The following is a 24828-nucleotide window of genomic DNA, read 5'->3' as shown; positions in this document are numbered from 1 at the left end:
TATTTTTATTTTATTTATTATTTTATTTTTATTTATCTATCTATATATATATGATTTTCAGAATGTGAGAGATTGTATATAATAAATTCCACAGCCAAACAACGTCGCAGCCCACAAGAGCCATGACAGTCAATGACAGGACGCGGTCATCCAACCAGCTAATAACCCCAAGTCAATGTCTCACAGGTAGGAGTTTTAACTCGAAAGGACAATGCCATGCAACAATGCTAACCAAGCAAGCAACTTATGATAGGATTTTCAGAATGTGAGAGATTGTATATAATAAATTCCACAGGCTTGGGGTTATTAGCTGGTTGGATGACCGCGTCCCTTGTTGAGACGAAGTAGGTTCATTTCACAGTCGGATTTCGGCGCGGTTTGCTTGATCTGTGTTGGTTAATAGAAATTCTTGTGTGCAGGGCGTTTGCTCAGTTGGTAGAGTGCTTGCCTTGCATGCAAGAGGCTCGGGTTTCGAATCCTGAGTTCGAATGTGTCTAACTGATGAGCCCAAATGAGGGTGAAACTCGAGTCTTGGACTTCCGGTTCTTTGACTGTCATGGCTCTTGTGGGCTGCGACGTTGTTTGGCTGTGGAATTTATTATATATATATATATATATATATATATATATATATATATAAAAGTGAACGTGTATGTCTGTCTGTCTGTTTACATTTCCCTACGCAATAACTCTGTCAATTTTTTGTCTACAGACTCGAAATTTGATATACAGGGTACTGAGATTTGGGAAGATCGATGCGATCGGTTTTCGGGCAGAAATTTGGCTGTTAAGGGGTCAAAGTTCAACGATTTGACCTTTGAGAATTCCTCAAAACTCCTCTGACAATTTTGAGTCTAAACACTTGAAATTTTATATATACGTTCCTTGGACATGGATCTAACTAAATAACTTGATTTGAGCCCAAAACGATAAATTTTAAGGGGTCATAATAGGGGTAAAATTTGTTAAAAAAATTGACAGTTTTTTTTTTTTTTTTTTGCTCAGCATACACCTCCAAACACCTGGGCAACGCCGGGCTGAAATGCTAGTCTATATATCTGTAGAAGTGAACGTGTCTGTGTGTCTGTCTGTGTGTCTGTGTACATTTTCCTGCACAATAACTCTTTTAATTTTTAGTTTACAGACTCGAAATTTGATATACAGGGTACTGAGATTTGGGAAAATCTTTGTGATCGGTTTTCGGCCAGAAGTTTGGCTGTACAGGGGTCAAAGTTCAACGATTTGACGTTTGAGAACTCTACCAAACTCTTCCAGTAATTTTGGGTCTAAACACTTGAAATTTTAGATATAGGTTCCTTAGACATGGATCTAACTTAATAATACAATTTGAGCCCAAAACAATAAATTTTAAGGAGTCATAATAGGGGTCAAAGTTAAAAAGAAATTGACCTCTGCGGTCTCTACCAAAATTACTCAGACAATTTCTGGTCTAAACATTTTAAATTCGACATAAAGGGTATTCAGAGATAGGTCAAGCTTTTTAATCAGTTTGGTCGAAAATTTTTAGTTATCAATATATAAATGTATGTATGTATGTATGTTTGCATGTCTGCCTAAAACTTTTGCCAGAGGCGACGGATTTTACCAAGATCAGTATCGTTTTAAAGTCGACGTTTCAGACGACAAATATCGAAAAATTGTCTAAAATCATTAATATCTTCACCTTCGACTAGGCACTTTTCTACAGGGGTCGCTTTTTTCGCCGATATTTTCGAAAGTCATCCTCTCCTTTGGATTGTCTAGCCTTAATTTAAAAAAAAAATTAACTTTCGGTTTGGTGGTGGTCGTAACAGCAAAGACGTCAGGTTTTTCCCCATGTTCTTTTCCTCCTTTGCGGTACAGGTTCGAGCCTGCCTTCCTACTACGATGATTTTTTTTTTGCTCAACAGACACCGGGCTGAAATGCTAGTATATCTATAAAAGTAAACGTGTCTGTCTGTCTGTCTGTAAATTTCTCTACACAATAACTCTGTCAATTTTTAGTCTACAAACTCGAAATTTGATATACAGGGTACTGAGATGTGATCGGTTTTCGGCCAGAAATTTGGCTGTTAAGGGGTTAAAGTTCAATTTCTAGCTCGATAGAGGGAGCCTACCTTCTTTGGAGCAGCTTTTGTAGTGTCGTCAATGTATTTGCCCACAAATTTTAAGACAAGGAGTGTGAAGGAAAAAATCTCAGGTAGGGTGTTATTTGTCATGGATATAGGCGGTTGGAGAAGGGTCTTGTAATTTTTATAGCAGAGCAACTTTGTCTTACTAGCATTAAATGTTACCATCCATTTGCGACCCTATTCTACTATGGTTATTTTCTAATGATTCTGCCATTGTCTTAGATTTATATGTTCTTTTTTTTTTATTCAATTTTCACCTCAAACAAGGCACAGTGCCACTTTGGAGTAGGGTGCTACTATCGGGAACATAAGTTGCAGGGGTACTATGAAGGGAGATGAGTAGCAAGACGTCTGTTCACATTACACTGTAACTTCTGCATGTCAGTACAGTTAGGAAAACAGAATCCCAGAAGGGAGTTCCGAAGTCTAGCAGTTCTGGGGAAGAAACTATTGTATGTGAAGGTCTTCTTACACTGAGGGATCTCTACTGTGAAGGGGTGGGATTTAGCTGCTTGTTGGATTTGTTGTGTCGGAATTACCCTTGCTTCCAGATAAATTCGATGCTAAAGTAACTAGGCTGAAAAAAAAAGCATGAAACAAAAGAGGGGGAGGGGGTAAAGAATAAAATATAAATGTCTAGTTTTGAAACAAAGAAGAAACTTTATTTACAATAAGTTGCAAATTTTTCCCTTTGCGGGCATTAAACTTAAACGCCAACGTAGCACATAAAAAAGTAACATGTAATGAAAAAATAACAACACTGCTGGTTCTTATAAAGAAGCTGTGTGTATCCATTAACGAATACAATAAGAATGTACAAAATAGTAGTATCGCCTAATCACACTCGCATATGAAATTAATTTTAGGAGCGTACTCACAATTGAAAGCCTGTCAGGCAAGTGGCCTTTTCTTTTTTTTTGTTTAAAGTTCTTTTAGAATTTTCCATCCCTCCATGTTGCATGAAAACCGTAGACACACATGTATTACAGGAGCAAGACCTCGTCGCTTGTCCGGATAGGAAATTCCATAATACCTTGTCACGTAAAAGGTATTTTCTTTAAATTCCACTCCTTGTGCAAAACGTAAATAGTTTCCAGAAGTCTGTCTCGTCACAGCCGGGTATTAATTTCTTGCCGGGTTTACTTCTTTGAAGGAGGACTCGTCAAAATTCCATTTTCAGCGCCGGGCAATGAATACGTTCACTATCCACGGCAACAGAATTTCAAAAGAGATGCGCGAATGGTGGCCTTATAGAAGTACAGGATACTTTCAGGCGTAAGTAACTTTCTAGAACGGTAGAGAGAGCTCACCTTCGTTCTGCGGTTATTTATTTTGGGTTTATATTTTTTTATTAGCAGTGATTCCTTTAGTCTCAGATTACCTTGGTTTCTTTCTGTGGCTAGCATTTTTATTTGTATGTCTTTGCTGGGGTTGTGGTTGTTGGGGTATCGGAATAAATATGGATCTCCTAACTCTAATCTCTGAATGGTGTGCTGAGATGACGAAATCTATAATCCAGCAGGATTTTTCTTTCTTGTTAACTATTATGACATCCGGTCTCCTTGCTTGGATAGGTTTATCTGTTTGATCTCAGTGTCCCATGAAATTTCATGATTTCCATTTGCAAGTACTGCTATCGGTTTGCATTTGTACCATTAGTCTGGGTGTTCAAAATACAGGTGCTTGCATATTTCTCAGTGTACTACTTTCCCGACTTGACCATATTCTTATATTCTTTTCAGCTAGTTTGTTGGATTCACTTATTAGGTGGTTTAGTGTTTTGTCTCTTAGTTCGCAGAGTCTGTATTTGCTGGTTTCTTGTCGATTTTAGCTTTGATATCATCATCATGCAGTTTGTCAGCCTTGACGATGACTAGTCAGGGCTTCAATGTTTTATCCTTCAGCACAGGACTTTCCCCCTTGGCTCCTAACTTGCTTGTGCAGTTTAGATGTAGTATCTGTTGCGCATCAGTTAAACACCCTCTGAACCTCCAATGATTTTATGTTAACACGCCCCCCCCCCCAAAAAAAAGAAAAAATTAAAGGAAAACATCAGGAATGAAATAAGAGTTAAATTGCAATCCAGAGATTCTGCAATCTGTCATGAATAATGTTTTGGAAAGAGTACAAATATGCGAAGCTGAAAATGGGCAACATTTAAAAGACATTATTTATTTTTATAAATAAACATTGTTTGAATTTGGCATTTATTAAACAATATTGCCAATGTCTTAGTCCGGATGCTGTTAAAATTACAGGAGGATACCATTAAAAATAAACAATCTATTGAAGTTCAAAACCCTCCAGTGACTTTTTGGACACCTTTATACAAATACACGAAGTTAAAAATAGGTAACATTTAAAAGACGTTGTTTTTAAAAAATAAAAATTGGTTGGATTTGGCATTTTTTATTACCTGAAGTTTTGCAATGTCTTATCAGATTGTGTTAAAATTACAGAAAGATATTATCAAGAACAACGAATCTATTGAAGTTCAAAACCCTTGTGCAGTTTAGGTGCAGTATCTGTTGCGCATCAAATAAACACCCTCTGAACCTCCAATGCTCATTTCCAGTGGGTTTCTGGCCAAAAGTAATCTTAGTGAGGTAGAAGTACGCCTTTTTTTTCTGGATAAGGTTCCATAGCCTTTTAAGGAAAACTGCAATGCAGCAGTAGGATTTGAAGTCAGAGTTCCCATCTCTTAGCCGTTTGCTGTGATAAGGCCCACAAGGCAGTGGTGTTTGATTTTGGGGTTGGTTCCCCTAGTCTTAACCCAACCAAGAGCACCCACAAGACTGTGGGGTAGGGGTTGGTAGTGTGCCAGGGCGTGTCCACACATCGGTGGGCCATAATGCACTACCTCTGGTGTCCCCTACTACTCTGAGATCTCCTACAAGTTTAGCCTGGGGCCGCAAGGCACCCAGTTACCGTGTGTGGCTAACGTGGAGGCACTGTAGGAGTCTTGATGATGGAGAGGCTACGTAAGAGTAATGTGTTGCTACACAGTTAAGAGCATGTTCCGGTCTTCTAGTATTAGAAACCTCTTCAAGCAACAACGCTTATATTCAAAAGCATTAAGAATTCCGCCTTTAATATAAGTACTAGTTTCCTGGAGAAGTCTCTAGTTACCAAATATTAGAAGACTGAAACATGCTCATGACTGTGTAGCAACAAATTACTGCTTATGTAAAGACAAATTGAAACAAAAAAAAAATATTTATTTTGTTTGAAATTTATGTTGAAAAACATGAATATACAAGTTATATTTGATATTTCATGGCAAGTGCTTGACTGAGCACCAATCTCTAATCCACTGTTCCACTGGCCTGCTTCCCAGTGGAATACAATATTACTTGCATCTGAAATAAGAATATAGAAAAAGTTTTATTTGATATATTTTATTATCACTAAAAAGTTGAGAATTCACATTTCCTTATAAATAAATATTTAATTCACAATGAATGGTGCGTGGAAGTGTAGTATTACTTGTGTATGTAAAAATGATTATACAAAACGCAGAATATGCTGCTGTATTCAATAACAAATTTTCACAGACCCGAATTCCTCATGAATAAATATTTAATGTACACTGAATGGTGCGTGTAAGTGTTTTTTCTTTTTACTTATGTTTCCAAGTTTAATATACAAAAGTTATATTTGATATTGCATGGCAAGTGCTCGACTGAGCTCCAATCTCTGGTCTCCCTTAGTCTGTGCTCGTATCTGACCTTTCTAAATATGACTGAAAAATGGAAAACTGAAATGTTTTTATAAATAAATACTTAATGTACCATGAATGGTGTGTGGAAGCGGTATTTCAGTTTTTATGCGAGTTTGTTCTGGCATATGACTTATTAAATACAACTAAAATGTGAAAAACCCACATTTCTTTACAAATAAATATTTAATGTAAGATTAATGGTGAGTAGAAGTGGTAGTTTAACTTGTGTTTGGAAGTTGAATATACAAGTTATATATTTGATATTTCATGGCAAGTGCTCGACTGAACTCCAATCTTTGGTCCCCCTTAGTCTGTGCTCGCATATGACCTTTCTAAATATTGTAATGTTATGACCCTTTAGGCTGAGATCATAGTGTAGTATCTGTTAACTGTGCCAAGCAGGGTCAAGGGTCAAAACATTGTTATTATTGTTATTGTATTATTATTAATTGATTTAAGCGATGGATGGTCGCTGGATCAGTTATTATGATTAGAAGAATAAACAATTAAATCGGGGAAGAAATGATTGACGTGTGAATCGCAAAAGGAATGTGAAAATAGAAAATAGATGTACACATTATTTTGGGGTTTTGAATAAACAAATCACTAGTTGTGGACATTAGGTTGGTCTGAGACACGTAATTAGGTGACGTAAGAAAACATGTGATGTAGTTAGTTTGGGAGAGATTCAGAGAGTTAAGGATTGACCACCAGAGCGGACAGACGTCTAGACAGGGGTGGGCAGACAGCTAGGAGCGAGCTGTAAGAACAGAAAATGTAGACGAACTGCAGATCCTGTGAAAACCATTTGAGACAACTGTAATAAATTTATATTATAAAAATATAAAGAGTTGTTTTATGGTTTCATAAATAAGAACAGATGTCTCAATTGGATGGTGCTGATCGTTTCATGGTTCGTCACGGAGCAGCAGGAAGATAGAAGAACTCTTCAAGAAAAAAGGTATGAAGCATATATTATTCTTCTTACATATGAACTGTAAAAATATCCCGTGTGATAAGTCTGATACAACATGATTCAGTTTACACGTCAATATCATGTCCTCCTTGCTAAACAACATAAATTACGATTTATACGTTTATTATCTGTCTGTTAAAAGAACAATATCTTACATCCACTAGATAACTCATGACACGTTTTAATATATCATCTCCTCCAATATAAACCAATATACAACAATGCGACTGAAAAATGGATGACTCAAATTTTTTTTATAAATAAATATTTAATGTACGATAAATGATGCGTGGAAGCAGTAGTTTTACCTTCGTGTGGATGAAAATACATAGAGGTTGTATTTGATATATTTTGTAATCACTAAAAAATCAAAAACTCAAATTTCTTTATAAATAATATGAATGTATGATGAAAACTCACATTTCTTTATAAATAAATATTTAATGTATGATGAATAGTGTTTGGAAGCAGTAGGTTTACTTGCGACTGGAAGTTGAATATACAAAGCGGTTATATTTTATTATTACTAAAAAGTGGAAAACTCGCATTCCCTTACAAATAAATATATTTAATGTAAACAAACATCTTTCTACTCATTTCCCTTCATAATGCCCCCGCAAATTATGTCCCCGATAGTAGCTCCCTACTTCAAAGTGGCACTGTGCCTTGCTTGGGGTGAAAATTGAATTAAAAAAAAAATTACTAAAAAGTGGAAAGACCACATTTCTTTATAAATAAATATATAATGTACGATGAATCGTGTGTGGAAGCAGGAGATCTACTTGCGACTGGAAGTTGAATAGACAATATTCAACTTTTTACCGTTTTCACGCGAGTGTGTGTTCGCATATGGCCTTTTAAATACGATTTTTGTGCAAAGGAAGTGTCACAGACCTGACAGGAGTATGGTTTTTCTCCTGTGTGTATTCGAACATGTTGCACCAGATGCGATGACTGCGCAAACGAAGTTGCACAGATTTCACAAGAATATGGTTTCTCTCCAGTGTGAGACCTCGTGTGCATCACATAACTCGACTTGTGTGCAAACGCAGCGGTGCAGAACTTGCACGAGTACGGTCGCTCGCCACTGTGCCTGCGCATATGTTGCACGAGGCTGGCTTTGCGAGAGTACGCCAGCCCGCACGTCTTGCACTCGAACGGACGGACGCCCGTGTGGATCCTCATGTGCAGCGTCAGATTCGATTTCTGCGTGAACGATGTCTTGCACATTTCACAGCTGAACGGACGCTCACCAGTGTGAGTTCGGACATGGCGCATAAGGACATAGTTTTTTGGAAACTTTAATCCGCAGACTTGGCACGAATATGGCTTTTCCCCCGTGTGGATCCGATAATGCTGGATGAGGCTGGATTTTTCTGTGAAGTTTGATCCACACGTCTCACACGAGAAAGGTTTGCCACCAGTATGCGTTCGTAAGTGACGAATCAGATTGGATTTTCTTAAAGTTGAAAATCCACAAATCTCACACGTGTTTTGGGTCTTCGTGTGTGGCTCAACTCCTGACATCTTTAATATGGTATAGGTTTGACTTTTGGATTTTGGCGAAGTGGAATAACATATAGGTTGCAGCACGAATCAGATTGGACTTTTAAAAAGTTAAATATCCATAAATCTTGCATGTGCTTTGTGTCTTTGTGTGCGGTTTAATACTCAACATCTTTATTGACGACTTTTGAACTTTTTTCGAACCTCACATGTTTAGCATCTTGGTCTGCGGCTCAAATCCTGACTTATGGCAGCAACTTCAACCAGACTTAAATCAAACAAATTAACAAACCTCATAAGTGTATGGCATCTTGGTGTACGACTCAACACCCGACATCTTTAACGTGGCCACAACTTTTTTCTATCAAATTACCACTTTCTAAGGACAAATAAAAGTGAACTTTTCTCAAGTTGAAAATCAGCAAGCCTCACACATATCTGACATCTTGGTGTGCAGCTTGACACCCAACGTGTTTTGGGTCTTGGTGTGTGGCTCAGCAGCTGACATCTTCAATATGGTTGGTATAGACTTGACTTTTGGATTTTGTCGAAGTGGAATTACATATAGGTTGCAACACGGATCAGATTTGTTTATTTATTTACAAAGAGCTTCACTTTACGCTAAGCTAGCAACGGGTGAAATCATTTATGACAGAGGGGGGGGGCGGATGGAGGCTTAAATAGTCATCCACATACAGCACTATTTTGCTGTATCACAGCTCTTTAGTGCAGCTAGACTAACAAAGTTAAAAATCCATAAACCTTGCATGTGTTTTGTGTCTGTGTGTGGCCTGATACTCAACATCTTTATTATAATATCAACTTGACTTTTGAACATTTTTCAAACCTCACACGCGGCTCAAATTTTCAAACCTCACACGCAGCTCAAATCCCAACAAGTTGAAATGGCGTCCTGGTGTGCAGCTTGATGACTGAAATCTTTAATATGGTATCAACTTGACCTTTTAACTTTGGCCGCATAGAATTACAAATCAGACTGGACATTTTTCAAACCTCACATGGGTTTAGCTACACCTAACATCCTTATTATGGTATCGGCGTGACTTTTAAACCTTTTTCAAACCCCACACGTGTTTAGCGTCTTGGTCTGCAGCTCAGATCCCAACAGCTTTAACATGGCAGCAACTTCAAAATCCTGAAACTATTTATCTTTAATGGTTTTATGCGTCTATTGCATTAAACGAATGGTTCAAGGAGATATCAACTTAACTTTTTTTCTTTAGCAGCGTGGAATTACATGTAGGTTGTGACACGGATCAAATTGGACTTTTATCAATCCTCATATGTTTTTTGGCATCTTGGTATTGTGGCTCGATACTCAATATTTATAATATGGTACTGCCTTGAGTTTTTGACTTTAGTAGCATAGAATTACTTGTAGGTTGCGAGACGAATCAAATTGAACTTTTTTAAAGTTAAAAATCCATAAACCTCACATGTTTGGCGTATTGGTATGCAACTCAACACCCGACATGAAGGTTGCAAGACGAATCAGATTGGAATTTTTTATTCAAAGTTGAAAATCAACGAATCTCATAAGTGTATAGCATTTTGGTGTACGACTCAACACCCACCATCTTTAATATAGCAGCAATTTTTTTTTAAAGTTACCACTTTTTAAGGACAAATCAAATTAGACTTTCCTAAAGTCGAAGATAAGTAAGCCTCACACACATTTGGTTGTCTTGGTGTGCCTGACATCTTTAATGTTGACTTTTTGACATTAGCAGCATGGAATTTCAGATTGAACTTTTTTAAAGTTGAAAATCCATAAACCTCGCATGTTTGGCGTATTGGTATGTAACTCAACACCCAATATGTAGGTTGGGAGACGAATCAGATTTTTTTTTAAAGTTGAGATTATCGCATGATTTCTTTCTGGATATCTGAAAAAAACAAAAAAAAAACAAAACAATATAATAGTCAAATTAAAAATGTTGAAATGAAATTCCAATTTTTTTAATACTTTTTCGGGATCAACTCTAAACTCAGTTCTCACATATTCAAAAAAATAGAGATGGAGGATGTTACAAAAGTGCAAAAAGCCATCATCATCATAATCAATATTATATAATAAATATATATATTATATATATTTATTATATATACATTTGTTGTTGTTTTTTTTAAACGATAAATACGGTATATATTGGCTTCGCCTCAAAGCTCATTTTTTTATTTACTTAGAAAGTAACCCATAATTTGTTTGGACGTATATATAACATTTTTATTTATTTATTATTTTTAATCTATGTACACGCGTGTTTCGAGGTAACTACCTCCCATCAGTGTAAACAGTCTGAAGTCTTAAATATATATATTATATATTTATTATATATATATATTATATATTATATATATATATTATATATTATATATATATTATATACATATAAAATATATATATATATATATTATATATATATATTTTTTATATGGATTTTATATATATATTAAATATATTATATCTATATAATATATATTATATATATATCATATATGTATATAAAATATATATATATAATATATATTATATATATAAATATTATATATATATATTTTTATATGTATTTCATATATATATATTATATATATATAATATATATATTATATATATGATATATACATATATATATTATATATATATTTTTATATGTATTTTATATATATATATAATATATATATTATATATAATATATATATATATTTATATTTTATATATATATATATTATACATCATATATATAATATATATATAATATATATATTAATTACATATATTTTTTACATCTTTTATATATATATATATTGTATATATATAATATATATATATTTTTTATATGAATTTTATATATACATATAATATATATATATTATATATATATATATTTTCACATATTCTATATCTATTTTATTATATATATATTTTCTCACATATTCTAAAAAATATATACGAAGTATGTTACAAAAGCATAACAAAGTCATCATCATCATCATCATCATCATCATCATCACACATGCAAATGACAAAGACATGGCATAACATCAGAGAAATAAATGAATCTATATAATTTATATAATTTGGTGCTTCTACACTATTGGGACGAAATTGCAGATAAAAAAAAAACAATGGTTTCTACTGATCTTTTTATGTTGTTAATTCTAATAAATTACAATGTTAGCTTACAAATTATGCAGTCGAAATTACCTGAACTATTTAAACCAAAACAAACTTTAATCGTGTTCGAAGGTGAAAAATTGCGGCCATCTTGTTTTTATAAAATAAATTGTAACAAATCCATAAGCAAGGGAAGTAACTCTAAATATGTGACGAAAAAAAACAAGTGACTTATGGAGATCGATTTCTGAACAATTTCATCAAGCCATAAAATTTTCATTTAATTTAGATATCAACTAGCGGGGTTACCCGGCGTTGCCCTGGTGTTTGCAGGTGTATGTGTGTGTGTGTGGGGAGGGGTGTTAATCAAAACAAAATGGGAAATAAAAAATAAGCAAACATTTAAATCTATAAAACTCAAATGACCTTGTAACGAGTGATGTAACCCACTTTCCAGTTTACGACATCTTGATGCGCATGCACGCATAAACATTAACCCATAACAGCATAAACAAATAGCGGGGAAATAAAAAAACAAGTGACTTATGGAGATTTCTGAACAATGTCATCAACCCATAAAATTTTAATTCAATTTAGATATCAACTAGCTGGGGTACCCGGCGTTGCCCTGGTGTTTGGAGGTGTGTGTGTGTGGGGGGGTGTAAATCAAAACAAAGTGGGAAATAAAAATTAAGCAAACGTAATAACCCTGTTTAAATCTATATAATTATAAAACTCAAATGACCTTGTAACGAGTGATGTAACCCACTTTCCGGTTTACGACATCCAGTTGCGCATAAACATTAACCCATAACAACAAGTGTGGTTTAAAATAACTTAAACGTAATATAGAAATGAACAATGTAAAAAAAGCAGACAGTATTAACAATTGTTTATTTGGATAATTTAAATGTGAATAAAAAACAAAAGAACAATTGGGATGCTGAAATATTAACGTTATTGTTTCGAAATTATTATTTAACATGGGAAGAGTGGGGTTTAAAATAACTTAAACGTAATACAGAAACAAGTGACTTATGGAGATAGATTTCTGAACAATGTCATCAACCCATAAAATTTTAATTCAATTTAGATATCAACTAGCTGGGGTACCCGGCGTTGCCCTGGTGTTGTAAATCAAAACAAAGTGGGAAATAAAAATTAAGCAAACATAATAACCCTGTTTAAATCTATATAATTATAAAACTTAAATGACCTTGTAGTGATGTATGTAACCCACTTTCCAGTTTACAACATCTGGTTGCGCATGCGCGCATAAACATTAACCCATAACAACATAAACAAATAAACACAAATTGCTTCTTTTGCAGATTTTGACCTGTGCACTGAAATATTAACGTTATTATTTTGAAATTATTATTTAACATGGGAAGAGGGGGGTTTAAAATAACTTAAACGTAATGCAGAAATGAACGATGTAAAAAAAAAAGCAGACAGTACTAACAATTGTTTATTTGGATAATTTAAACGCAAAAAAAAAACAAAAAAAAAACAAAAGAACAATTGGGACGCTGAAATATTAACATTATTTCAAAATTATTATTTAACATGGGAAAAGTGGGGTTTAATATAACTTACACCCAATACAGAAATGAATGATGTAAAAAAAAAAAAGCAGATATATCAAAATTTGAATTTAACTATAATAAGTATTATGGTATCTGTTCAGTGCACATTTACCTGTAAGTATGGCCAACCACTTATAATTCAGTAACTGTAAAGGAAGGTGGTAAATTGTCTGAACAATACTGTTAGCAAAACAAGCATTTCTTTCATTGATCAATTTCAGCTCCAAATTATTTTGAGAAATTGAATTGTCTATTTTCGGCCATTTTCTATTTGGACTATTATGTTTTTGCTTCAAATCATGATCTATAATGATTGTTTTTTTTTCGTTTATAAGTCTGTTTGTACAATGACAAACTTTTTATTTCTTTTTCTAACATGTATAGATTTATTTTCTTGCCTGTCATTTTTCTGTTTGGCGAGTTTGAAAATATATTTGTTTGTCGGCTTTTTTTTTGTTGTTGGTTTAGTCGCTTTCTTCCAATTCGAATGTCGTCTGCTTCCATTTAGACCCCTTTTTCATTGGCTAATCAAACTCCCAAATATTCAATTAAAACATAAATAAAAAATAATTAATAAATAACTAATCAGAAAATAAAAAGTCACCCCCGCCCCCTTAATATCACCGTAAAAATTATTAAAAACAAAAAAAAAATAATAAATAAATAAAATAAAAAGTCGAGTTAGCGTTTCAGCATTTGAACAAAGCTTGGCTGACACCGATGATTACTGGTCTCGCCCGATCCATGCTGACGGGAATTCACAAGAATTCGGGTCAAATTATGCAAGAGTACCACAAGTTCATTTAAAAAAGATATATCAAAATTTGAATTTAACTTTAAGTATTATGGTATCTGTTCAGTGCACATTTACCTATAAGTATGGCAAACAACTTATAATTCAATGGCTGTAAGTTTGTAAATTATAATAAACAGAATGACTCATAGCAATCTATCTACATTCTTTTTTCATTTTAATATACTTTCATAGAAATGTTTCTGTTATGTCAAAAAACCCCAACTATTTTCTTTACGTCACAAGTGTCACACTCATACATGAATTCCATAGCTAATATAACATACTGACTCAACGGGTCACAAGTAGTCTAGTATATAGATATTTTGATTAGAGGATAAGGCTGTTTTTATTGCGGGGGGGGGGGAAACCAGCTCCCCTAAAAGTAGGATGAAAAGGGGGGCACTCTGGTTACCAAAAATAATAATTGTCCCAGTATAGAGGGTTTTCCCTCCATTGACTGGTACAACTTATCTTAAGTGCAGCATCTGCAGAACAGATACTACATTTTGATCCTGGCCCAAAGGCCAAGAACAATAGAAAAAAGGCAAGCCTCTTTTCTATTTATTTAAAAAGAAAATATAACTTTCTTAATATATGAATATGGTAAGTTTGGGAAAATGAGTTAAAAATTAAAAAAATATACAAAATGCTGTTAGAAACTTGCTCAATATATGTTACTGTGACATAGGCTGACATATATACAGTATTTTGTATATTTTTTTTATTTTTAACTCATTTTACCAAACTTACCATGTTCAACAGAGAGTCCAGCGCAATTTTTATTTTTCAAATACATCGGTAAACACTGTATGTTTTTTGAGCCTGATAAACATGTTACATTAAATAAAAAACACTAAAAACTTACCCAGTTAGGTAGAAAAGTAACTTATCTTGCCTTTGATAACATTTATTCGTTATATATATGTTTTTTTTACAACTTTTTCGAATCCATGTGCACAGTAATACAAACCCCTTTCACATGTTTTAGTTTTTAGTGTTTTTATTTGGCGTACGTGGACGAGAATCAAACCCCACCCTAAGAACAGCTTTCAGAATAAGCACCCCACACTTATACATACAGTTCGAAAAATAGGTAATATTGAACGCTACCAAAAAACGAGGAAAAAATTGGCTGATAATCACTTCAAACTCTATCTATCTATCTATCTATACTCCCATAAATTCGTTTTTCTTTTGTGTGTATTGATATTCATATTAAAAACCCTCTTTTCCATTTACTTAAAAAGAAAATACAATTTCTTATATATGGGTTGTGGAATTGCATTCACTACCAAAAGATCTAGCTAATTTGCATATTCTTTTAAAATTCATTTGAATTAATTCCCTATAAGTTGCTTTGTTTTTTAATAGGATAATCATCTTTAGTTAACTATTACGTGCAATTATATTCATGCAGATATTCTACATGATTTATACTTGCATAATATTTGCGTAAAAAGTTTATAGTAAACACAAAATTGTTTCCATATATATTTATGTATACGTATATATTTTTGTTTAACAAATTTTGCCTACCAAACTCTTCCTAGAGTTTTTGGTCTACAGACATGAAACTTCATATATAAGGTATTTGAATCCATGTGAAACTTTTTATTTGCGTTTTAGCACGGAAAAATCGGTGCAAAAGTATGAAAATTAAAACAAAATGAAATTTGCCAGATGAAGGTCGAACGCTGGCATTACGAACGCATAACGTAGTAGCTATTGGTTCATGTTTTAATTTTTAGCCTTGCAGTAAACATGTTTTCATAGCCCAGTCATTGACGACAGAGGCAAAATAAATCATGAGCTGAACGTTTTGGTTTCGAATCTCAGTGGTGGCGCATGAGTCTTTTTTTATATACTTTTAAAATCATTACTATATATTGCATCCAATCTATCTATCTATCTCTGTCTCCTTCTCTCTCTCTCTCTCTCTCTCTCTCTCTATATATATATATATATATATATATATATATATATATATATATAAATTTAATTGTTGGTTTGTTTGGAATTAATTGTCTAAAAAATCACTAAATCAGGACAATCATGGACTGATACTGGCAAGGTACGTTAATCAATCTGTGCTACACAATGGAGAGTCACACAATAGCAACTATGATGACTTACTTTGGGTCTACAGACCATGGGTTGGGAACTGAAGTTGACAGAGGGTGGGGGGCACGAGTAGCAATAATAGGCTAGAGTCGCGACTGATCATGCTCATACATTAATTCCTAAGCTAATATACAATACTGACCCAATGGGTCACGGGTAGTCTAGTATTATTATATAAATAATGTTCTATCGATTTTTATATATTATAAAGTTGCGATTTCAAAAATAAAAAATATATCTATAGGACTTATAGATGGTGCATTATGAAACTTATGAAAAAGACATATATATATATATATATATATATATATATATATATATATATATATATTTTCTCTCCTCTGATGAAATGGTAGACATCGAAACCCTATAGGTTAAGGAGATTAAATTTCTAAAGTATTCTTTGTCTTGCTTAGAATAATGAAAATGTTTGATATGAAATTCAAACACTTCATTTCAATAAGGGTTTTTTGAAATTCATTGAATCACTACAATTAATAAACAATCTATATATATAAAAATGTAAATGTTGGTTTGTTCGGAATTAATTGTCTAAAAAACCACTGGACGGATGGCTTCCACGTTTTGGTATTATATGTTTACTATATTCATGTGTGTTTTTATATATTTCTTTTTAATTACAACATTATACTTAATTTTTCTATGATAAATAGGTGTTTTTCTTTGTACCGAGAGGCCATTTTTTTTATTTAGGGACAATTATTTATTACCGCTTCCTGTCACGTGACCAGTGTTACAATTTAGCGGTTTTCCTGCTAGATCTGGAGATTTCGTTTGCAATCTAGCGGGGAATTCTAGAAAATCTGGAGATATTTGGCACCCACACACCCGCATTAGATTATTAAAAAATAAAGAAAACCCAAAAAGCGATTGAAAATACTTTAAAACATAAAATAAACTCATTCATGTAAGTAAAAAAAAGTAGCATTTATTGCCTTTGGTAACACTTATTAATTGATTATTTGTTTTGTTTTTCACCTTTTTTTCGACTAACCATTCTTAAATCTCACTATAAAATCGATTTTTCCAAGTACATTTTAGGTGGGGGGGGGGGCATTCCAATCTCCGAAGTTTGGGTTTGTATTACTGTACACATAGATTCGAAAAAGTTGTCAAAAAACAAATATATAACAAATAAATGTTATCAAAGGCAAGATAAGTTACTTTTCTGCCAAACTGGATATATTTTTTGTGTTTTTATTCAATGTAACATATTTATTCAGCTCGAAAAGCATGCAGTGTTTACCGATGTATTTGAAAATTCAAGATGGCGTCTCACATCCTCTTTAACACCGTAAGTTTGGAAAAAGGTGCTATAAATAAAAAACTATACAAAATACTATTAAAAACCCGCCGAATATATGTCAACTTATGTCACAGTAACATGTATTGAGCGAGTTTTTAACAGTATTTTATCCGGTTTTTTATTTATAACATCTTTTCCCAAACTTACCGTGTTAAAGAGAGAATCAGACTCCATCTTGAATGTTCCAATACATCGGTACACACTGTATGGTTTTTGAGCTGAATAAACATGTTACATTGAATAAAAACACGAAAAATATATCCAGTTAGGTAGAAAAGTAACTTATCTTGCCTTTGATAATTTATTTGTTATATATTTGTTTTTTGACAACTTTTTCGAATCTATGTGTACAGTAATACAAACCCCACATTTTGACTCCTCCCTTTACTTAAAAATTCACCAAAAATCAGGAAATTAACGAATTTTAATGAAAATTGCAGTATTTTTCAAATAATGATCGCAGAATATAATTAACTAATTATTTTTACTTAACTCTTAGTGAAAATGTTTTATTTTGTTTAAACAAAAAATACCTTTACTAAAGTTATGGTTTTCAGTAGTAAATAAAAAACGCAAGAATTTATTTTTGCTTTTTTTAAAGCATCGTAATTTGTAACAATAAAAAATAATTTTTACAGTAACATTACGAAAAAAGCCCCTAAAGTCCGTATTAATGTATTCGATATAACTCGAAGAAAAATGAATTTATTCAGGAAATTAAAGATTCAATTAGATTCCTATTTCAGTCACCTAAATTATTTAGGGTGAAATGAGTTTAGGAATTTATAGCCAAACCTAAATATTTTTTTTTGGTAAATATCCAGATACGCTACTACAGAACACCGACCACTCTAATTTGCGCCCCAACATCACATCCCCCCCCCCGCTCGCACCCCCAATGTACAAAGTAAAATCTTCAGAAAATGTTAAATGGTGTTCTAATTGGTAAATATTGGTGCGTTACTTACGGAAAATTTGAAAATTCGATGTTCCAGGTAAAAAAAAGAAAAAACAGATAAATTACCCCCCCCCACTCCAACTTGGTGTGCTTTCCTTTTCTTATTTTATTTCTTTTTCAGCTAATTTTAAATTTTCCGCCCAAAAAGCGCTATAATGTATTTTTGAAAATTAGAAAATTCTATGTCCTGGAAAAAAAAAAATCCCCTCCCCCCAACGTAGTTTGCTTGGTGAAGCCGTCGTTTATGCTACAGCGTGCATACGCGTAGCATAAACGGAAGCTTCAAAATGGTGGAAAGAAGTTCGTGGGTTCAGGGGTAAATACCATGCAAACAGTAAATTTGCCCCAAGTTTGACTATCAGATTCGTTGTCAGCGACCTCAATTACCTATAAAAAAAACAAATTAGAGTGGTCGGTGTTCTGTAGTAGTGTATCTGGATATTTACCTTTTTTTTTCTTGCTTAAAAAAAATAGCATTAATACAGTAAGTTAGGTAAACTGACTTTTTCGTTTAAAAATGGAATTATTTATTAACTTTTTTTTTTTAATTCTTTTTTTAATAAATATTTTGTGTTTTATATACATAAAGTACAATTGTTGAATGTTACTGTTTTGATTATATTCGTTTGGGGGGGCACAATTAAAAAATTAAGAAAGATTAAAATGAAGCGAAATTTAAGTTTCCGTTCCATTTTTACAACAACCGTAAAACAGTGCATACTCAGCAAGTTTTATCGTAATTTATAAGCATATTGAAACACTAAATCAACATTTTATTTATTTTTTTGCATAATTAATGATGGAAGTATTTTTCTGTTTATTTTCTTAACATCTGTTAAAAAAAATAAATAATTTGTACATTCTCTTGAAAAAAAGAATCAAACTTTTCTCTACTTTCACATGTGTTCCATTTTAACAAACTGAGCCACAGCAACGCGTGACCGGGTACAGCTAGTATATATATATATATATATATATATATATATATATATATATATATATATATATATATATATATATATACTTATATACAGGGTGACCATCATAAAAAATGGGCCCAAACTCTAATTAGTCCCCGTTTCTTAGTGTTTTGTCCGAATGAAATGAAAGTTTGGTCATAACTATTTTTTTTACACGGTGGTCACCACTTATCAAGGCCTGGAAGCCACTCAGGGATAAGGGTTATTGCAAGTAGATTACGTTAGTGTGGAGATTTGATGAAGTGTTTACTTAAGGGGGCGGTTCATTAGGAATTTGTTAACGTTGGACTTGAAGACATCCAAGTTGTAGTCAGGTGGGAAGCAGGCATACGGAACAGAGTTCCACAGGCGTGCAGTTCTAAGAAAGAAGCTTTGTTCATGGAATCCATGTTTTGATTTAGGCACAGATATAGAGTGGGGAAAATTTTTCACAGTGGATTCAGCTAGACGGGTGTTTTTCATGAAAGATTGGCGAGGCGGGACAAGAGATTGGAGTTCAGACGAGCACCTGCAATGGAAATAACGATAAAACAAGGATAGGCTCGCAACGTCTCTTCTGTGAGAGAGAGGTTGCAGGGTAGAGAAAAGGACATCCCCCACTAAACCACGAAGTCTATTTTGTACTCTGTCAAGGCAGGATAGACTGTTTTTAGCAGCTCCTGCCCAGATGTGGCAGCAGTACTCCATCCAGTTTATTATATTCAAAACATCACATCAAAACACAAGGGTCTTTGGCCTTTTTTTCTCCATTGACTGTAAAATGCTCAGAAAAACAATTGAATGTCCTCTGTTTTTTGGGTCACCTTGTATATCTATAAAAGTTAAAGTGTCTTTCTGTCTGTGCATGTGTCTATGTGTGTACATTTTCCTATGCAACAACTCTGTCAATTTTACGTCTACAGACTCGAAATTTGAAGTACAGGGTACTGAGATTTGGGAAAATCGATGTGATCAGTTTTCGGCCAGGAATTTGGTAATTAAGGGGTCAAAGTTCAACGATTTGACCTTTAAGAACTCTACCAAACTCCTCCGACAATTTTGGGTCTACACACTTGAAATTTTAGATATAGGTTCCTTGGACATGGATCTAAATAACTTGATTTGAGCCCAAAACAATAAATCTTAAGGGGTCATAATAGGGGTCAAAGTTTTAAAAAATTGACCGCTTTTTTTTTTTTTTGCTCAACATACACCTCCAAATACCCGGGCAATGCCAGGCTGAAACGCTAGTATATCTATAAAAGTGAAAATGTCTGTCTGTCTGTGTGTATATATGTGTGTCTGTGTACATTTCCCTACGCAATAACTCTGTCAATTTTTAGTCTACAGACTCAAAATTTGATAAACAGGGTACTGGGATTTGGGAAGATCGATGCAATCGGTTTTCGGGCAGAAATTTGGCTGTTAAGAGGTCAAAGTTCAACGATTTGACATTTGAGAACTCTACCAAACTCCTCTGACAATTTTGGGTCTAAACACTTGAAATTTTAGATATAGGTTTCTTGGACATGGTTATAACTTAATAACTTGATTTGAACCCAAAACAATAAATGTTAATGGGGTTATAATAGGGATCAAAGTTTAAAAAAAATTTGACCTCTGCGGTTTCTACCAAATTACTCAGACAATTTCTGATCTAAACATTTGAAATTTGATATAAAGGGTATTCAGAGATAGGGCCAGCTTTTTAATCGGTTTGGGTCTAAAATCTGAGCTACCAATATATAAATGTATGTATGTATGTTTGCATTTCTGCCTAAATCTTTTTCACAAGATCAGTATCGTTTTGAAGCTCGACCCTTCAGATGACAGATATCGAAAATACACACAATATGATATTCCTATTTTATATTTTGTTGTCTTGATGTATGTATGTATGTATATATATATATATATATATATATATATATATATATATATATATATATATATATATATACTAGCAAAAGTATCTGTCTTTGACTGGGTTCAAAAACAGCCTACAGAAAATGGACTCTGATTTATTAAAATATGATAGGTTATGAAAAGGAAGAGTTGTAAAGAGATAGCTTCGAATTTGGGGGTATTAAAACCAAAGCAAAATATGATGAAAGTAAAAATAAAATAGATAAACCCCATAATTTATTATAGCATACCTGTTCACACTGAAGCATGTATCACAATATTCTGTGGATCTATATTAAAAAACCTTGTTGAACTTTGTGACATATTTCCATTCTATGGAGGTCAGGTGCGAACGAACACCCCATAATTTTATTATACCATATTTCTTCAAACTGAAACATAATTATCAAAGTATATTTACGCATATAGATATGAAAAGTCTTTATTAAAGTTTGCGCCTATTTCCATTCTATGGAGGCCAGGCGCGAACGCAGACCCCACAATTTTATTATACCATCCCTATTTAAGTTAAAACATACTTGTCAAAGTATTCTTATGTACATCTATATCAAAAACACTTGTAAGCGTTTTTTTTAAATTTCAACTTCTTTATTTCCATACTTTGTGGACCAGGCGCGAACGCAGACCCCCACAATTTTAATGAATCATCATTATGCCAGATCAAACATACCCAGTCCTGTGTCTCAATACATCTTCTATCATTATATGTGATCAGTTTTCTATAATAGTCAACCATATAGGAGCCTATTCATGACCAGAAACACACACACACACACACACACACATTCAGCTTTATATTATAGATATCTCATCATTTAGGAAATTAAATTTGAAAAAGTTAAATTTCAAATATAGAAATTTTATTGTATGCAAGACAAAGAATACAGTATAGTAAAATATATTTTCTTAACCCATGAGTTTTCGATGTTTATACATCTCCTCGGAGTAAAATATTATAAAAGGTTTGCACCTAATTTGCTAATGGTAATAAATATAGAAAATTAAATTAAATGTTTTTAAAGTTTTTAAATCATTTTAGCTACATAGAATAAGGGATGGACAATTTAAAAGCCCAAGCAAACTGATCTGAGTTAAATATAAATAATTTAAACAATGAACAATTTAAATGCCCAAGCAAACTGATCTGAGTTAAATATAAATAATTTAAACAATTAACAATTTAAACGCCCAAGCAAACTGATCTGAGTTTTATAATATCAATGATTTTACCAGAAATTCTTCATAAGTTTTGGTTTTGATTATAACTGAAGGAACTCAAGTTCTCTCTCTTTCTATATATATATATAGCTTTATATTATATATATATATATATATATATATATATATATATATATATATAGTCATTCACATACAGTACTGTTTCGTTGTATCACAACTCATCAGTGCGGCTAGACAAATACCTTTCCCGAGCCGTGGATTGAACCTACAACATGTGCATTGACAGTCGGCGGCTCTCACCATTCGGCTACGAATCAGTGCTGTAAATATTTCTCATAGAGTGTGTATTAAATCCACACCCTCTCGTCACACAGTGCTCAAACCATCAGCTTGTTTACAAACAAATTAATAGTGGGCTTCGCTTAATCGCTTTTAAATACGCGTCGGGTGAAAATATATTTACAAAGTGCTCAACCCAAAGAGGGGGGGGATTTATAATTTTATATCTATATATATATATATATATATATATATATATATATATATATGTATATATAAATATGCAGGTTTCATTAAATAGCACAAATAACTCTTGCTTGTTTTTCTTGTAATCCTCCTTTTCTCTTTGTCGGACCATTTTCCGAACGTTTTTTTCGAGTGAAAAAAGAAATTTCCAATAATCGTGAACGTTTTCGACCTCCATTGGTCATCCTAAGGCGAGTAGTAACAAATAAAAAATGAAATTGAAAAATGAAAGTTGCGAGATGAAATGAAAAGACGATTAAAAGATGATTAAAAGACGATTAAAATCACTTAAAATCATTAAAATACTCAAAAGCACTTGAGCGTGCCCTCCGTTTCATTTTGAGTCTGGTTAATCGTTAGTTTTTTAATGTGGATTAACAATGCCTCAAAGATCGGGAGGCGCACCTCGCAATATGAGACAGTTAAAATGGCCGTGTTATTTATTAATGTCTCTTAACTCATTTTTAGGGGTGTGGTGTGCTATGAGCTGCCGATAGATTGAGCTATTAGGGGAAGACAGGTGACATGTTAAACGACGGGAGATGCTGGTTCGAGTCACGCCAATGTACGAATTATTTTTGGAGACGCATTCTCCTATGGGACATTTAAAGACGTACACAGCATTTCTAGTTTTCAGCATACTGCCATCGGATGTAGGGTTATTATTTATTAATAATTGGCTAGATTTAAATTTTTTGTAATAAATAATAAATCTTATTTTAGAGTTTTTTTCTGTGGTTATGACATGTTTGTGTACAATATCTTTTATTATTTTTTCTATCTGATTTGTAATTGCCATGCACCTGGTTACAATAATATATGTCAATGTTATTATCGCTGCTATCGTGATTATTATTATTCTTATTATTAATGGTAGTTAAAAAGTGTCTAATCCGCTGGTGAACTATGTAGTTTGAGAAGCCGTTATTAATTAAAGTTTGTTTTACGTTCGAAAGTGATTTATAGAATATTTCGTTAGTGGAGGAATTACGTTTAGTTCTTTAGATGAGATTTTTTACGACAGCTATTTTGTATTTATCAGGGCATTCGCTTTTGTATTTAAGAAGGCATGATTCCTTACTGGAAGGTTTTTTGTATGGGGGAGTAGTAAATTTATCGGTGTCGACTTTTATTTCTATATCGAGGAAGGGGATACTATTGTTTATATTTGTATATATATATATACAGTCCTGGGCAAAATCATAAGACCACTTAAGAAAGTAAGCGTAAACGCATAATATCGAATTTTTAATCAAACAAATGGTTGAAACCATTGCCAAAAGGGAAAATATGACGGAAAAGAAATGACATCTGCTTCATTCTTCATGTCTTCAAGTCTAATGTTAACAAATTCCTAATGAACCGCCCCCTTAAGTAAACACTCCATCAAATCTCCTCACTAACGTAATGTACTTGCAATAACCCTTATCCCTGAGTGGCTTCCGGGCCTTGATAAGTGGTGATCACTGTGTAAAAAAAAAAAAAACGCTTACTTTCTTAAGTGGTCTTATGATTTTGATCAAGACTGTATATATATATATATAGTCATCCCCATACAGTACTGTTTCGCTGTTTCACAGGTCATCAGTGTGGCTAGACAGGCAACTGCCTAAAGCTACGATCGAAACCCAACTGCCTAAAAGACAGTCAAGGTTTCTCACCATTATGCTATATGGCTGCTGCTGTGTGGGTCATGAATAAACGATGTTTTGACATCGTCCAAATGCCTCTGCTCGATTTGTTTATACAAAGAGCGCCGCTTAATATGCTAATACTTAAGATTTTTTATATTTAAACAAGTCATAAACGCTCTGATCCTCATCTGGCATCAATTGAAATGGATGGCTCTCGTCTTGGGGAGGCTCCATGTTTTGACAAACTTCTGGGTTTGACCTTTACTTCTGATCTAAAATGGAACACGTACATTAAATCTGTTGCCGAGGTTGCTGGGAAAATGGTGGGATCCTTCTACCG

At 33.3% G+C, this 24828-nt stretch overlaps 2 protein-coding genes across 2 annotated transcripts in view; both read right to left on the bottom strand.

Annotated features, from left to right (window-relative positions):
* The window catches only part of LOC145271429 (uncharacterized), a 390062-nt gene that overhangs the window by 11006 nt on the left and 354228 nt on the right, over nucleotides 1–24828 (bottom strand). The gene's annotated exons all lie outside the window — the stretch shown is intronic.
* LOC145271430 (uncharacterized) overlaps nucleotides 4285–24828 on the bottom strand; it is a 26776-nt gene continuing 6232 nt past the window's right edge. Inside the window, exon 2 of the mRNA XM_080126963.1 lies at nucleotides 4285–10242. Coding sequence (XP_079983089.1) covers nucleotides 7640–8356 — 717 coding nt within the window. The 5' untranslated portion in view covers nucleotides 8357–10242 and the 3' untranslated portion in view covers nucleotides 4285–7639. The remainder of the gene's footprint in view (nucleotides 10243–24828) is intronic.

Source organism: Euprymna scolopes, chromosome 46 (genome assembly GCF_053919585.1).
Source record: "Euprymna scolopes isolate OS-2025 chromosome 46, ASM5391958v1, whole genome shotgun sequence".
NCBI lineage: Eukaryota > Metazoa > Mollusca > Cephalopoda > Sepiida > Sepiolidae > Euprymna > Euprymna scolopes.
This window is presented reverse-complemented; position numbering and strand designations above follow the sequence as displayed.